Source organism: Mercenaria mercenaria, chromosome 6 (genome assembly GCF_021730395.1).
Source record: "Mercenaria mercenaria strain notata chromosome 6, MADL_Memer_1, whole genome shotgun sequence".
NCBI lineage: Eukaryota > Metazoa > Mollusca > Bivalvia > Venerida > Veneridae > Mercenaria > Mercenaria mercenaria.
Window position 1 is genome coordinate 29,803,581 of NC_069366.1, and position 15,629 is coordinate 29,819,209.

General features: G+C 35.3%; 1 protein-coding gene across 1 annotated transcript in view; it reads right to left on the bottom strand.

Moving 5' to 3' along the window:
* The window catches only part of LOC123549288 (ankyrin repeat and SAM domain-containing protein 6-like), a 34,555-nt gene continuing 18,926 nt past the window's right edge, over nucleotides 1-15,629 (bottom strand). Inside the window, exons 9-15 of the mRNA XM_053546736.1 lie at nucleotides 14,425-14,542; nucleotides 13,309-13,501; nucleotides 12,158-12,218; nucleotides 11,734-11,801; nucleotides 9,925-10,041; nucleotides 8,954-9,057; nucleotides 1-7,669 (exon numbers count right to left, since the gene is read on the bottom strand). Coding sequence (XP_053402711.1) covers nucleotides 7,630-7,669; nucleotides 8,954-9,057; nucleotides 9,925-10,041; nucleotides 11,734-11,801; nucleotides 12,158-12,218; nucleotides 13,309-13,501; nucleotides 14,425-14,542 — 701 coding nt within the window. The 3' untranslated portion in view covers nucleotides 1-7,629. The remainder of the gene's footprint in view (nucleotides 7,670-8,953; nucleotides 9,058-9,924; nucleotides 10,042-11,733; nucleotides 11,802-12,157; nucleotides 12,219-13,308; nucleotides 13,502-14,424; nucleotides 14,543-15,629) is intronic.

Consider the following 15,629-nt stretch of genomic DNA (forward strand, 5'->3'; position numbering starts at 1 on the left):
TGACACATTCTACTTTTATTTCATATTAAGTTCACAACAAATATATCACAATGGTGCATATACATGTAGACTCTTATAAAAACATACAACTGCAATAAACTACAATTATCTAAAATGACAAGACATTTCGTTGCATAGCAAGACTATTGGACGGAACTGATTGATTAAAAGATTTAAAAAATATATAAATAGAATAGCAATGACAGCAGTTTTCTCCCTTACAGCCTTATTTCAATATGTTAACCAATTAAAGGGAGACAACAAAATACACCCTTCAATCAGCTTGCAATGGATGTATAAGTCATTCATAGACTAGTCCAACTCGTGACGTTATTATCACAGACTATCTGGGGAGGTAACTAGAGTCACAGACTGGGATTAATTCTGAACAAAAACAGCTTAAGCCTTTAAAAACTTCTCAGTTTGGGTGAAAATTTCAAATATCTTTATTTACACAGATTTGGTTTATTTATAAATAACAAAACAAGTGGAGAGTGGTATTGAGAAAATAACAAGTGCAGTCTTAAATATTTGTGCACTCCCAATCTATAGTGTTGATCTAATTTGTTCTTTCTAAAGCATCTGAGATCAAACATTGTTTACATGGATACTTTAATACAAGAATGTATTTGTTTATACCAAAGGTTACTTTAACAAATTACAAATTTTTATGTATATATAGTGAAAATTTTACTCCAAAGTGTTAAAAAGCATCTAAAAGTAACAAACAAACGTAGCAACGTATTCAACACAGGAACTTCAATGATTCTAGGAAAAAGGATGGCGGCAAAACTAAAAACTTGACATCCAATAAGGAACATGCAAATTCTAGACAAAGTACAGGAATAACTTGATAATCTGACAGTTTCAATATACATTGTATATAAATTGTGTAACTTCGAAAAATTATTTTTTTTAACGGTTGAATTTTATCTTATGCAAAAAAAAAAAAAACAATCATAGTTTTGAGTGTAGGTAATATAGACTGGGTATTTTTTATGTCAATTTCAATTTGCAATTTAAGTTTGCAGCTCTATCTATAACCATTTACAAGGAAAACAGAGCGAAAGCACAACAACAGACACTGAAGTTCAATTACCAGTAGATACTTCTATCAATCAATGGCATTTTTCATAGTCTCAATACAGGAATTCATACCCAACTGAAATCAGTCATTATAGACCTTGTATCCATTATGGAAATATATTGTACAGTCAACAATTGCCAATGGGAACCAAGGACTGGTTGAGACTGGAACAGGGAATAGAGATGCAGACTAATTGTGTAAAACAGCTAAAAAATACTGATAAATCAGCAGCACTGTAGAACATCAGCAGTAACAGCAATGATTCAGCTAACTGTTCATCATTATCCTTCAGCTCTAGTGGGATAATAACAAGTCTATATTCTAATACAAAGTTTTAATTATTCAACATTGTTCTCAAGAGTGGTTCTCAACAATGCCACATACTTCGTATTATCCCTCAGTATCCACTTTAAAAAAAATATACTGGACGAGCCGCTGAGCAGTCCAATATACTTTTTTCATGTCAGTTCAAGTTCAAATGAACTTTGTATTGTCTGAGAAAAAGCTAAATAATATTTCTGTTGATTTTGCAGATTTCTACAGCATACCAGGATAATACAGGTCATATGGTACCAAAAAGGACTAAAATTGTGGTTTTACATCTCATTTACATCCAGATAAATATGCAAGGTATGACAACAAAACTTTATACCTGCTTGAATCACAGGGCAAAAACTAAGCATTCAGACCCTTGTAGTCACCTCTTTGGATCATGCAAGGGTAAGACAGTCGTTCTAATTCATTTCATGCAAAAGTTACAAAGGACTAAATAATATTTTCTCATTATATGCTTATTTTTCTCAGCAAAAATGAAGAACAAGGAATCGGTAAAACAGAATGATGCTCCCCGATGCATGTGCTTGTCCCAATATGGGGAATATAATGATAATAAAAAGAAGAAAATTGAATAAAGGGAGATAATTAAAGCAAGGGACATATGATTAAGTGTAATTTTTACCTGCCATTTTTGTTACCTGTGTGATGAGACTGCTGAGTCTAGAAAGTCACTGCACACACGAAGTGATTGGTAAGCCTTATTTTGTATAATAAAGCAAGATAATTCAAAAACTAAGTAAAGTAGAGTTATGGTTCTATGACACTGCACTTCCTGTCAATGGCCTCTATCATATTGTGAAGTTTCAATGAAATGCCATTAATACTTTTCGAGTAATGCTCCGGACAAGCCTTATTTTGTATAATAAAGGGAGATAATTAAAAAAACTAGGTTAGGTAGGGTTATGATTCTTTGACATTGCACTTTGTCTCAACAACCTCTATGATTATGTGAAGTTTCAATCAAATGCCATTAATACTTTCAAGTTATACTCAAGACAAAAGTGTGACAGACAGATGGATTGACGGACAGACAAAGCGGCAACTATTATGCGCACCCTCTGGGGAGCATAAAAATACAGTTGGGCTTTATTTCAACAATATTCCAGGTATTTAAAACAAATTATGATCAAAGTGTATACAGAAAGAAGAGCAAGTCAAACTTGTAAATCAGTATTTAAAACAGCTTTTATCCCTTTTCAGTTCACACTGGAATTTCACACAAAAGTTACACCATCCAAAATGGAATATAAATGTATATTGTATCAATAGGAAACTGTATTGTATTTTAACTTGATGCAACAGGAAAATAGGCATAGAGTAATACCAGTACTATGTAAAATTACATTAACTGAATCATCAACTTTTTTAGGTAAAAACTGAAAGAGTCAGTGTAATATCACTAAATTCACAACTATGCAGTGTTGTACAAAAATAATACTATACAACCAGATATATGTTATATGTGACAATTACAACAGCGTGGTTTTAAACTATCAAACACCATAACAAAAACATCAACTGGTGAAGCACTCAACCTATGATTAAACAGCACCATTATTCAAAACAAACTTTATACCTCTCTCAGTGTCTACAGACAAGTCTGTAAAATAAAACTAAAATGTATGTAGAAAGGATATTTGTTGTTGTTTTTCAGTGTAAAATTGAAATGTCTTTAACGAGTGAACACCAGATGCAATATTTTCACAAGTGGTATAACCATGAGTGAAAATGCAGATATGGTGTTCACGAGTGAAACATATTTTGATCTTACATGTAAAACAAACAAATTTTCTTTTTATTTCATGTTTTGAGTAAATTTATAGTCTCACCAGTGAAAAATATATCTGATATTCTTCACAGTGAAAAAAAAAAACGAATATATTTTACTCTAATATTTCGATAACTCAGTGAAAAGCATGTAATAACTAGAGATGCTTTTGAGAAAAGCGCATGTCTCCCACAACTGCCCCTATGAAAAATGTTAGTTTCTCTAGATGTTTTAGACGAGTGGATCCAATTAGATGGTCTGGATGAGTGGATCCAATCAGTAATTCAAGGGCCATAAATCAAAAGTGCCTGGGCGGATTTGGCTAGTTATCGAACTTGGGTAAGGTCTTATGGCCAAACACATTTTGTTCAAGTTTGGTGAAGATCGGACGAGAAATGTTCGACTTAGAGAGCGGACAAGAGTAAACAGACGGATTTTTTCGGTAATTCAAGGGCCGTATCTCTAAAATGCCTGGACCGATTTGGCTAGTTATCGAACTTGGCCGAGGTCTCATGGTCAAACACATTTTGTTCAAGTTTGGTGAAGATCGGATGAGAAATGTTCAACTTAGAGTGCGGACAATAGTAAACAAGAGGACCATGATGGTCCTGAATCGCTCACCTCTTCCCACATGACCCAGTTTTGAGTATGACGTCGTTTTTTCTATTATTTGACACAGTGACCTAGTTTTTGAGCTCATGTGACCCAGTTTTGAAATTGATCTAGATATTATCAAGATAAAAAGGCTGAGCAATTTTCATGAAGATCCATTGAAAAATATGGTCTCTAGAGAGGTATCAAGGTTTTTCTATTATTTGACCTATTGACCTAGTTTTCGAAGGTACGTGACCCTGTTTTGAACTTTACCTAGATATCATCAAGGTGAACATTGTCACTAATTTTCATGAAGATCTCATGAAAAATATGGCCTCTAGAGAGGTCACAAGGTTTTTCTATTTTTATACCTACTGGCCTAGCTTTTGATTGTACGTGACCCAGTTTCTAAACTGACCTAGATATCATCAAGGTGAACATTCAGATCAATTTTTAGGAAGATCCATTGAAAAATATGGCCTCTAAAGAGGTCAAAAGATTTTTCTAATTTCAGACCTACTGACATAGTTTTTGACCGCAGTTGACCCAATTTCAAACTTGACCTAGATATCATCAAGATGAACATTCAGACTAACTTTCATACAGATCACATGAAAAGTATGGCCTCTAGAGAGGTCACAAGGTTTTTCTATTTTTAGACCTACTGACCTAGTTTTTGAGGGCACGTGACCCACTTTTGAACTTGACCTAGATATTATCAAGATGAACATTCTGACCAACTTTCATAAAGATCCCACAAAAAATGTGACCTCTAGAGTGGTCACAAGCAAAAGTTTACAGACGCACGGACTGACGATGGACGACGGACACCGCGCGATCACAAAAGCTCACCTCCTTGTCACTTTGTGACAGGTGAGCTAAAAAGGCCGATTTTTCGATAATTAAAGGGCCGTAACTCCAAAATGCCTGGACCGATTTGACTAGTTATAAAACTTGGTCGAGGTCTCATGGTCAAACACATTTTGTTCAAGTTTGGTGAAGATCAGATGAGAAATGTTTGATTAAAGAGTGAGGACGTGAGTAAAAAGGCCAATTTTTCGATAATTCTAGGGCCGTAACTCCAAAATGCCTGGACCGATTTGGCTAGTTATCGAACTTGGCCGAGGTCTCATGATCAAACACATTTTGTTTAAGTTTGGTGAAGATTGGATGAGAAATATTCGAATTAGAGTGCGGACAAGAGTAAAAAGATCCATTTTTGGTAATTCAAGGGCCATAACTCCAAGACGCCTGGACCGATTTGGCTAGTTATCGAACTTGGCTGACGTCTTATGGTCAAACACATTTTGTTCAAATTTGGTGAAAATCGGATGAGAAATGTTCGACTTAGAGTGCGGACAAGCTTTGTGACAGACACACACACACACACAGACTGGAGTAAATCAATATGTCTCCCACACCACTGTGTGGTGGGAGACATAACAAGAGCAGTCACTAATGGTGACAAATGCCCCCGCAGCACCTTGACCTTTGACCTTGACCTGGTGACCCCAAAGTCAGTAGGGGTTGTGTACTCAATAAATATTATCAGCATGTGAAGTTTGAAGGTCCTGGGTGCAGTGGTTCGCGAGTAAAGTGCCTTCATGCAAAAAAGTTAATGTTGTGACGAACGAACGAACTACCGGATGGACAGTCGAAAACTAATATGCCTCCCTTCGGGGGCATAAAAAATATTTTTTAACTTAGAAATTAATTTCTACACAAAGTAATTATTTCATAGGCTATCATTCCTTTTTAGTTACTTAAAAACATACGTAACTGTAAACACCAACAATATAGCATTTACTATCTAAAATCAAGTATTCAATTAGAACCATTTTATGGGAATATATTTCCATGTGATACCTCTCAACCTCCCTAGTTACATATCTCCAGATGTATATAAACATGATCATGATGATTGTATATGTTCAATAAAAACAGAAACAATGCTCCAGCACAACAAATGAGTTATATAATACTGGCAACTGAAAATCATAAGAACAAAATAAAATGCAACATATACATATGAAGCTATCTAATGACTCATGTATCAGCAATAGAAACATCACAGCTGAAAATGACTCTTCCAATGCTGAACCTAGACATTTTTTGCTATGGTCTAATTTTGAACGATTTTAACTAATGACACATTAATAGAAGTTATATTCACCATTTAGCATATCTTATATAAAGCTATTGCATCTTGTCTAATTTTGGTACACTCAATTTTCACCATTCAGTTGGATGGAAAATCAAGCTATTTAGTAACCAAGTGCAAAAAATACCCCAGTACGGTGATTATTCAGTCAAGAAATAATATGAGCCGCACCATGAGAAAACCAACATAGTGCATTTGCGACCAGCATGGATCCAGACCAGCCTGCGTATCTGCGCAGTCTGGTCAGGATCCAAGCTGTTCGCTAATGGTTTCTTCAATTGCAATAGGCTTTGAAAGCTAACAGCATGGATCCTGACCTGACTGCATGGATGTTATATCATTTCAATTCTCAAATGTCTTTTTAAACAGTAGATCAAATGTAGCAATCTTTCTTGGCACCTGTATGGTGCCAAATAATACGTCAATATGACGTCCATTTTCAATGTTTTAACGGAAATGTGCAAGGATTTTTTCACATTAGAACACTGATTCTATAACACTGAAACTTAATGACTAAATCATGATATGTTCAACAACAACAGAAATATGTTACTCTTCTGAATGCATGCGTAAGAAAGTACTCGCAATATGTATGTATCAAACCAAAAACCTTTTTTTTATGACCCTGTTATGATAATAGCAAAAGGGCACAGTGTGTTACCCATGTATGCATGAAGGGCTATAATGTTACCCATGCCTCTGTGTGTGTGTGTACACACATGTACGAAGGTTACCCTTACATATGTGTGCATTTTGTGCGTGCATGAGCTATAGTGCATGCATATGTTTGAAAAATTGTGACAAGGCAAAATGTTTGTTATGCATAGTGGGATTAACCAAAGAAGTATAAAATACATAGAATGGCAACAGGAGATAATCTCGCATTATCTTACTGAAGGGTTTGCTGACTCGATCAATCGTGATCAAATCAACAGACGCTTATTAAAGTATTACACTGGCGATACTGCCGGTACATTAACCAAATCGGTCCAATTTTCAAACGACAACTGTTGATTTCTCAGACTTCCAATCATATATTCATTCCTTCCCCGTGTAGAAAATACTAATGAGATTTAAAAACGATCATTATCATTATAAACAAACGATCCGATAGAAAGTTTTTCAAAACACAAATTTTTATCTTTCTGCTGTCTGGTTCATACACCGGTATAACGAGATCTCATTCAGTTCCCACGTGATGTTGGCGAGATATGCTCTATATGCGTTTCAAGTTGCCGATCTATTTATTTTTATAGCTCTTTGGATTAACAAATAACACAAGATTCACAAGAAGGCCAACATGAATTTCTAATAATTGTTTTCTATCTATCTGTAATTAATTGTCTATACATTTTGATCTTCAATGATATAAATGATGTGATAATGTTTTACAGACTAGCTCATTGGTGAGATAAAATCTGTCAATAACAGATCACAATTCCATTAATATAAATTATGCAAGGGTGTAAGGCAAAGTTAAGTTTACATTTAATATCACCAACATCACAAACCTTTTAAGATAACATACAAAAGTCACTAGGCTAACTTACGCAGATGGACGGACAGATAAAGCATTGCTATATAATGCTATTACACAGTTCAATAAACTGTAACAGACAACATTGCATTGCCTATAAATATTGCAGAATGTAGGCCTATAACATCTCTATAGAGTGGTTCCATTCAATCTGGTTCTACTTCGCCTGGGTTAAGCCACATTGGTCTGTAAAATTAAGAACATAGTTCATATTTTCACTGACTAATAGCATGGACATTTCTTCTATGTAAACAAACATGTATTACATTAATTTTACCACTCAGATAAAACAACAAGAGGGTCACGATAATCCTATATTGCTCACTTGTTAAAACCGGCCTAGGAATCATCAAGATAAACATTCTGATCAAGTCTCATGAAGATAAGGTCATAAATTTGGCCTCTACAGTGTTAACAAGCTTTTCATTTGATTTAAGTGGTGACCTAGTTTTTGACCAAACATGATCCAGTTTTGAACTTGGCCTAGGAATCATCAAGATAAACACTCTGTGCAAGTTTGTATCAAATCAAAGCATAACTGAAACCTCTGTATGGCTGAAAGGGTCAAAATAAAGTTTTTTGCACCTTTTCAGGAGCAGCAACTCTAGAACCAATGATGGAATCTAGCTGGTTTTCGAAAAAGTATCCGAGATCTTATTGTGACTTAAGTTGTGTTTAAGTGTGGTTAAAACCGAAAGTAAAATGTCACTTCTATTGTATTCACAAAGTAAAAATTAACAAATTTTAGCTCTTTCAGGGGTCAATCAGAGGCTGTAACTCTGGAACCTATAATTGGATCTGACAGATTCATCATGGGATCCAAGATCTATTGTTCTTAAACTTAAAGATATTTTGCAAGTTAGTATCAAATCAAACCATAAATGAAGTCTCTACATGGCTGCAAAAGCCAAAATTGCAAATTTTGGCCCTTTAATAGGTCATAACAGTTTTACTCATGTAACCAAATAATTTATCTATTTCAAAACATGATTCCTTTATAATATTATGATGATGCATTTCCAAGTCCAAATTTGTTAAAACATTGTATTGTTACTCAACACAACAAAATAAACATGGATTTTTACTGTACTTATTGCATTTTTTAATCTGTTGGAAAACTCTTCTTTTTTTCTATTTTTCATGTAGCTTGTCTCCCTTGAACAATGGTATCTCAGAGTCTTAGCACCGCACTGTCGATATCTGACACTTGCATACAGTTTCAATATTCAGGACAGTTATATGAAAGTCTGTCTATATGAAAGAACCTACCGGATATGCCACTAACAAAAGATTCTTTCTGTGTTAAAGTGCTTATGAGATGGCTCATTTATATGATACATCCATTTTTTCAAATGGCAGTGCAAAACCCTGGGTGCACCTCTTGGTATCACATCATGCATGGGTGGGTACCTGGGTAGAACCACCCTTTATTCAGTAAGCATTGTAAAATATATCTAAAAGAACTCATACCCTATACTACTTCCATTTGTACTGCCGGCATCAGATATTTGTTTTGCCTTTAAAGTGCTCTGGAAACTCGTCATAGTATCATGGAACTGTCGTCTATCACGAGCCTGTGAAATAAAGAAGATCCAGTCCATCATGTACGTTTATACCTATCTACTATATATAGTTCAGTTGTGGAGAAAACTTGACGCTTAAGTCATCTTTATTTTAGCAGTAAGATTCAGGTTTTCTTTTATCTATAAAATTCTTGATTTTTGTAAAAAAAAAAGTTTCTGCATCTGTTAATTAACACTGTCTTAAATATTTCAGAAATGATTTTTTTTTATTATTTATTCAGACTGAAATTTCATAAAAATCTAATATAACAGCTAACCTTTCAAGTTATGTGGTCCAGCTTACGTGGTTCATTATTAAAATGATACCGAGTTTTTATCCTGTTGGTTTACCTCAACAGGTAGAGAAACAAGAGCTGTCTCCATAGGATGACACATGCCCCCGATGGCACTTTGAATGAATAGTTATGGCCGATGTTAGAGTTTGGGACCTTTGACCTACGGACCTGGGTCTTGCGCGCGACACGTCGTCTTACTGTGGTACACATTCATGCCCAATAATTTTAAAATCCATCCATCGATGACAAAGATATGGACCGGACACAAAAATTGCGGACAGACCAACAGACTGACAGACTGTTCAAAAACTATATGCCTCCCTTTGGGGGCATAAAAAAGACTACAAAGCCAGCGGTCATAAGCTTGCTCCCCAGGTATGCTATATGCTTTCAATAACAAATTTGACAGATAACAATGGAAGTGTCTGAAGTCCTTCACCTCTGAAAAGTTGTCAGTTACTTGCAGAGAACTAGTCACTACTAATACACAATCCAGAAAAACAGGCTAAATAAACTGACATCTATTGAATAACTGAAATACTATTGAAAACAGTGAATGAAAATAAAAACGATGAGTTTTTACCTTTCCAGTGTTCAATTCAGAGATTTCAGTGAGTATCTGTTTACGAGATTCTACGTGGGAAATGCCTAACTCTGTGAGATCATCATCTGTCAGCGTGAGGAAAGCCTCCATATCAACCTAAATGTGAAAGAGAAATGAAATTCTACACACAGGTCATATTACACTTTTATATCACACTATCATTTTTACATGAATGTATTTCAGAAGATACAGAGCGGATATAAGTTTAAGCTATCTGACATTTGACCTCCAAGTGTGTCCTTGACCTTAGACCAAGTGACCTGGGTTGTGCACTTTGCATGTGGTAGAGACCGTACCAGAGCTCTTCGCATACTTCGATTTTTCAAAATATAGTGGTTTTTACAAGTGCACCGGTTACAATTAAAAATGTAAACAACGGACTCTGTCTATGAATCATTGGAATGAATGAATGACAGTCGATCTTAGTCATAATACTGATTGACGGTAAATGCTAATGACTTTGTGTGTTGCAGAAAGGTATTTAGTTTGTAACTGTAATTTCCTATCAATTGAAATCCTCTAGAAACTGGTAAAATGATTGCTTAAATTTGGACAAAGCTCATTGTATTTGCCATTCGCCAGCTGCTAAAAGGGCAAATATTAAAGATTCAGTCTAAGTTATATTTCACTGTTACTACCAGTTATTAAGTTCATACTTTAAGAAACACGTCAGAGAAATTTGGGCAGTTTTGACCGATTAAATTGTTGGCAAAATTAGATTATATTTTTTCTTTACAAGAAAATTGCCGTTAGGTAACAAAGCGAATACGCCAATAATCCGGAGTACACCGGACATGTTACTGTCACAAAATTGTTCCAGTTCACGTAATCTAGTGGGGAAGAGAATAGGGGTGCACTTAAACTGCCTAGCTATAGTTACTACTGTTGTAGGTAAGTGGTAGAGTGTCTGCCTTAGGTGTGAGAGGTCCTGGGTTCGAGTCACGGTCAGAGCTTAAATATTTGCATTCTGCTACCACATGTTTTGCTGTTATGACTGTTCCAGATGTTCTATATTTTTAGCGAACAGTTTCATGGATCATTGTTTAGCAATCCAGATCACAGCTGAATGTTAAATCAAATGCACCCAAATAGAAAATATTCAATATATTATGTCCCTTTGATGTTTTTGTTCTCAATCTTCAAGAAGAGTTATATTTCCTTGATCACAAAATCTTCTTTTATATGAAAATATTAAATGCTCATAACTGTATGCTTCTGGTTAAAGTATTATCAATATATCTATTTTTGAGAAATATATGGACATTTGCCTTCATTTCAAACTTTTTAACTTCATACCTATGATTTGAAAAAATTAGGTATTGTCTCCATAGGTTAATTATTGATGCTAGTTTTATGAAAATCTTCCATGCAGTTTACAAGACATGGAGCAGATAAGAAGTTAACTTATCTGACCTCTGACCTCCAAGTTTAACCTCTACCTTGGACCAGGTGGTCTGAGTTGTGCACTCTGCAAGTCAAGTTGATGAGGTGAATAACTGATGCAAGTTTTATGAAAGTTTTCTCAGCAGTTAAGAATACAGAGCAGACACAGCAGATGGACAGACATTCTTACAAATGGAATTTTGGGGATTCCTTTCTCACAAAGTACCCAATGAATAGAATTTACCACTACCTATTGTCCTCAATACCCAATAAATGTTCTCTAATTTGCATGGACGGACCAATGGACGGACATGTGGGAATACATTACAGCTCCAATATACTGATACTTAGTATCTTGTGGTATAAATATGTATACATGTATATTTTACATTTAAACAAACTTACCTCTTGCTCTTCAAATATTGGATGATACTTTTCCAAAGAAAGCTTCTTTAATATACCAGATAATTCATCTGAAAAATATAAACAATAAACAAATGTATATATAAATATGTATCACTAAATTCAGTTAAGCTGTTATGTTAAAATGATTTTGTAACTCTCTCTTTTAAAAACTGTAATCCTAATAAATACTACTGTTAAGTTAATTGTGCACAATTCTTGCTTTGTTTCAATGACTTCTCTAGTGTATAATATTTTTCAAAATTTGTTTATCAAATTTAATTTGATATTCAAAAGCATGAGCAAATGTTAAACTGTAGTGCAATTATTGGTTGCATCATAAAATGCGATACTTATGCTATGTGGACAACTTTGTGCAGTTTTAGTATTTAAGATTAAGATATATAAATACACAATATTATCATACCTCCTGCCCCAGCCTCGTGTTCACTGACAGAATCCAGTACAGGACCATTCTCATCTGCAAACTGTAATCATAAACCTCTTGTTACCAAAAAGTACTAAACAAAATGTATTTGAAACATTAAATAGCTAGCTACAATTTGGTTCAAACCAAATGATTATTCAAATAATTCTGTACATCATTAATATTCATGGGGGGACTTACTTTTGTGGATTTTGTGGTTGACTGAATCCATGAAACATACAAACATTCAAAAAATTAATCTCCAAAAGTTGAAAAACACAAATTGAAACCCCATGAAATAGCCATTTGGCGAAAACTACAAAACAGCATGCCAACAAAATTAAATGATTTCAAAGTAATACAACAGTTCTTTAGCCAGACATGTCAACTTCATATTATAACCTTTTTCAATTTATTTCTACTGAACTCATCAAACTTTCCTGTCTCAACCTTTTTTTATTTCATTATCTCAAAATTTTTCAGTCTATATTAGTAACTGTACTTTATAACATATACAAAATGCAACTGGTACATACAGTGGACACTTTCTCTTGAACTGGAGTAAACTAAATAGGGTACCACCAAATTTCTTCACCTATGTTACCCTTATAAACAATCTGCTGACATTCTCTAGTTCTTGACCAGAAAAATAATTGTGTTCCCGCAGACCGGCAGACATTAAACAAAACAATATATGAGCCGTGCCATCGGAAAACCAACATAGTGGGTTTGCGACCAGCATGGATCCAGACCAGCCTACGCATCTGCGCAGTCTGGTCAGTATCCATGCTGCTCGCTTTCAAAGCCTAGTGCAGTTAGAGAAACTGTTAGCGAACAGCATGGATCCTGACCAGACTGCGCGGATGCGCAGGCTGGTCTGGATCCATGCTGGTCGCAAAGCCACTGTGTTGGTTTTCTCATGGCACGGCTCATATACAGTTGAACCTCGATATTTCAAACTCGCTTATCTCAAAATTCTGGCTATCTCAAAGACATTTTCAAGTCCTGTCCTGAAAACACGAGCTCAAAATATCATTATTAGTCGTATTTTGGTTTTGAGATGCCGAGTTTCAACTGTACCTCCTCTTCCTTGCACAGAGGGTATAACGATACTTTTACAATCTGTTTTATCAAAGGTTCAGGAACCATACCTTTCCAGGTGTAGGAGATGGTGATGGTGTTAGTGTAGAAGTTGTACTGCCCTTGGAGGAGGTACTTCTCCCTCGGGAGGATCGTATCGGGGTCACAGAGGAACTGCCACTTGTACCACTAGTGCCGCTAGTTGAACTGTTTGGGGACGTTGTATTTGACATGTTGCGAAATGCTGATGGGACTGTAGTTCTCCTGCAAATAAGTAATCAGATTTGTACTGCACTGTACTAGTGATTACATGAAATATGATATCAAAGGAATTTTTAGATAAATTTAATTGTTTATATATCACATCCTAGTCTCACAATCATTTAGCTATACAGTAAAAACTAATTAGAGTTTGAGACATTGGTAAGAACATTTCTCTCAGAAGTTGATGATGATGATGATTGTTATAATGATAACATACTGTGAAATCATTTTTATTCGCGTACGACGAATTTTTGCGTATTTCGCGCTAGGACGGATGCGCGAATTTTAGACCGTGCTATTATTATTTTTGGATTATATTTTCCCTTTCTGAAATTGAAAATGCGCGAATTTAAACCCGCGTGAAACAGTCCTTCTTCACGTTTGCGCGAAATTTCATGCCAGCGAATTTAAATGATCTCACAGTAATCATCATTTACCTTGGCATTACGAGTCTTGATGAAGTCTGAGACACAAGTGCACATATGGGATTTTTCTCAGAAGTGCAAGATGATAACATTAACAAGATGATGATTATAATGGTGATAACATAATCACCACTTACCTAGGCATGAAGTGTCTAGATGGATTTTGAGACATTGGTGAGACATGGGTTTTCTCTAAGAAATGTAAGATAATGATGATGATGATGATTATAATGATGATAACATGATCACCACTTACCTAGGCATGAAGAGTCTAGATGGAGTTTGAGACATTGGTGAGACATGTTATCTCTAAGAAATGTAAGATGATGATGATGATGATGATGATTATAACGATGATAACATAATCATCACTTACCTAGGCATGAAGAGTCTAGATGGAGTTTGAGACACTGGTGAGACATGTGTTTTCTCTAAGAAATGTCAGATAATGATGATGATGATGATGATTATAACGATGATAACATAATCATCACTTACCTAGGCATGAAGAGTCTAGATGGAGTTTGAGACATTGGTGAGAACATGGGATTTCTATCAGAAGTGTAGGATGATGATGATGATGGAGGAAGGAACAAACCAGTGCCCTGGTAATCACCTGTCAGAAGAAGAAAAACTAACAGATTAATTTAAGTTCATTTATTGCACATGTTCTCAAATTTCAGCTTAACATACCTATCCAAGACTGTTCTCTGAACAGTAGAACTTACACTCTAGTTTAGCACTGTATGTTTGCTCTCAGCCTGTTAATACTATCCCCAACTTGTTTCAGTTATATACATATTTAACCTGACTAGTGTTTCCTGGATTCCTTACCAGAATTAACATGTTCTCCAGAAGTCATTTACAACTTCCCCACATGAATCTGAAGTGTAGGAAGAATCATCTCGGACATATTGTCTTCAATCAACTGAGTACACCTTGCAAGGATTCAGACAGGAAGCCTTGTGCTGTATAGTTTTAGGTGGAAATCACAAACAAATAATGCTAATAAGAACTCTAACCTGAAACTGGAAGCTGAATGCTACCTTTTAACTATGTGTTTATATCAAAAGCAAGTGACTGAAATGCAAGACAATATGAGTTACAAAAATCTGATTTTCTCAAACTCATGTTTACACATTACTATTATCTAAGGAAAACTAGAGCTGCTTTTGAGAAAAGCGCATGTCTCCCAGAACTGTCTAATCATCTAAATAGTAAGTCAGTCTTTATATACTGTTTACTCACTACAAACATACCTTTGAAGAGTAAAAAAGGCTGATTTTGGGTAATTCAAGGGCCATAATTCTGAAGTGCCTTGGGCGATTTGGCTAGTTATTGAACTTGGCCAAGGAGTTATGGTCAAAAACATTTGACATTTGGTTCAAGTTTGGTGAAGATCGGATGAAAACAGTTCGACTTAGAGCACGGACAAGAGTAAAAAGGCTGATTTTTGGTAATTCAAGGGCCATAATTGCGAAGTGCCTAGGCTGATTTGGCTAGTTATCGAACTTGGCCGAGGACTTATGGTCAAACACATTTTGTTCAAGTTTGGTGAAGATTTGACTTAGAGTGCATGCACATAAAGGACCCCAAAAGGACTCCTATACTACTAATGATTAGTAGTATATGGGTCCTTTTGGGGTGATTTATGTGCCAAAGACCTGAGCGTTTTTCAGTAATTCAAGGGCCATAATTCCGAA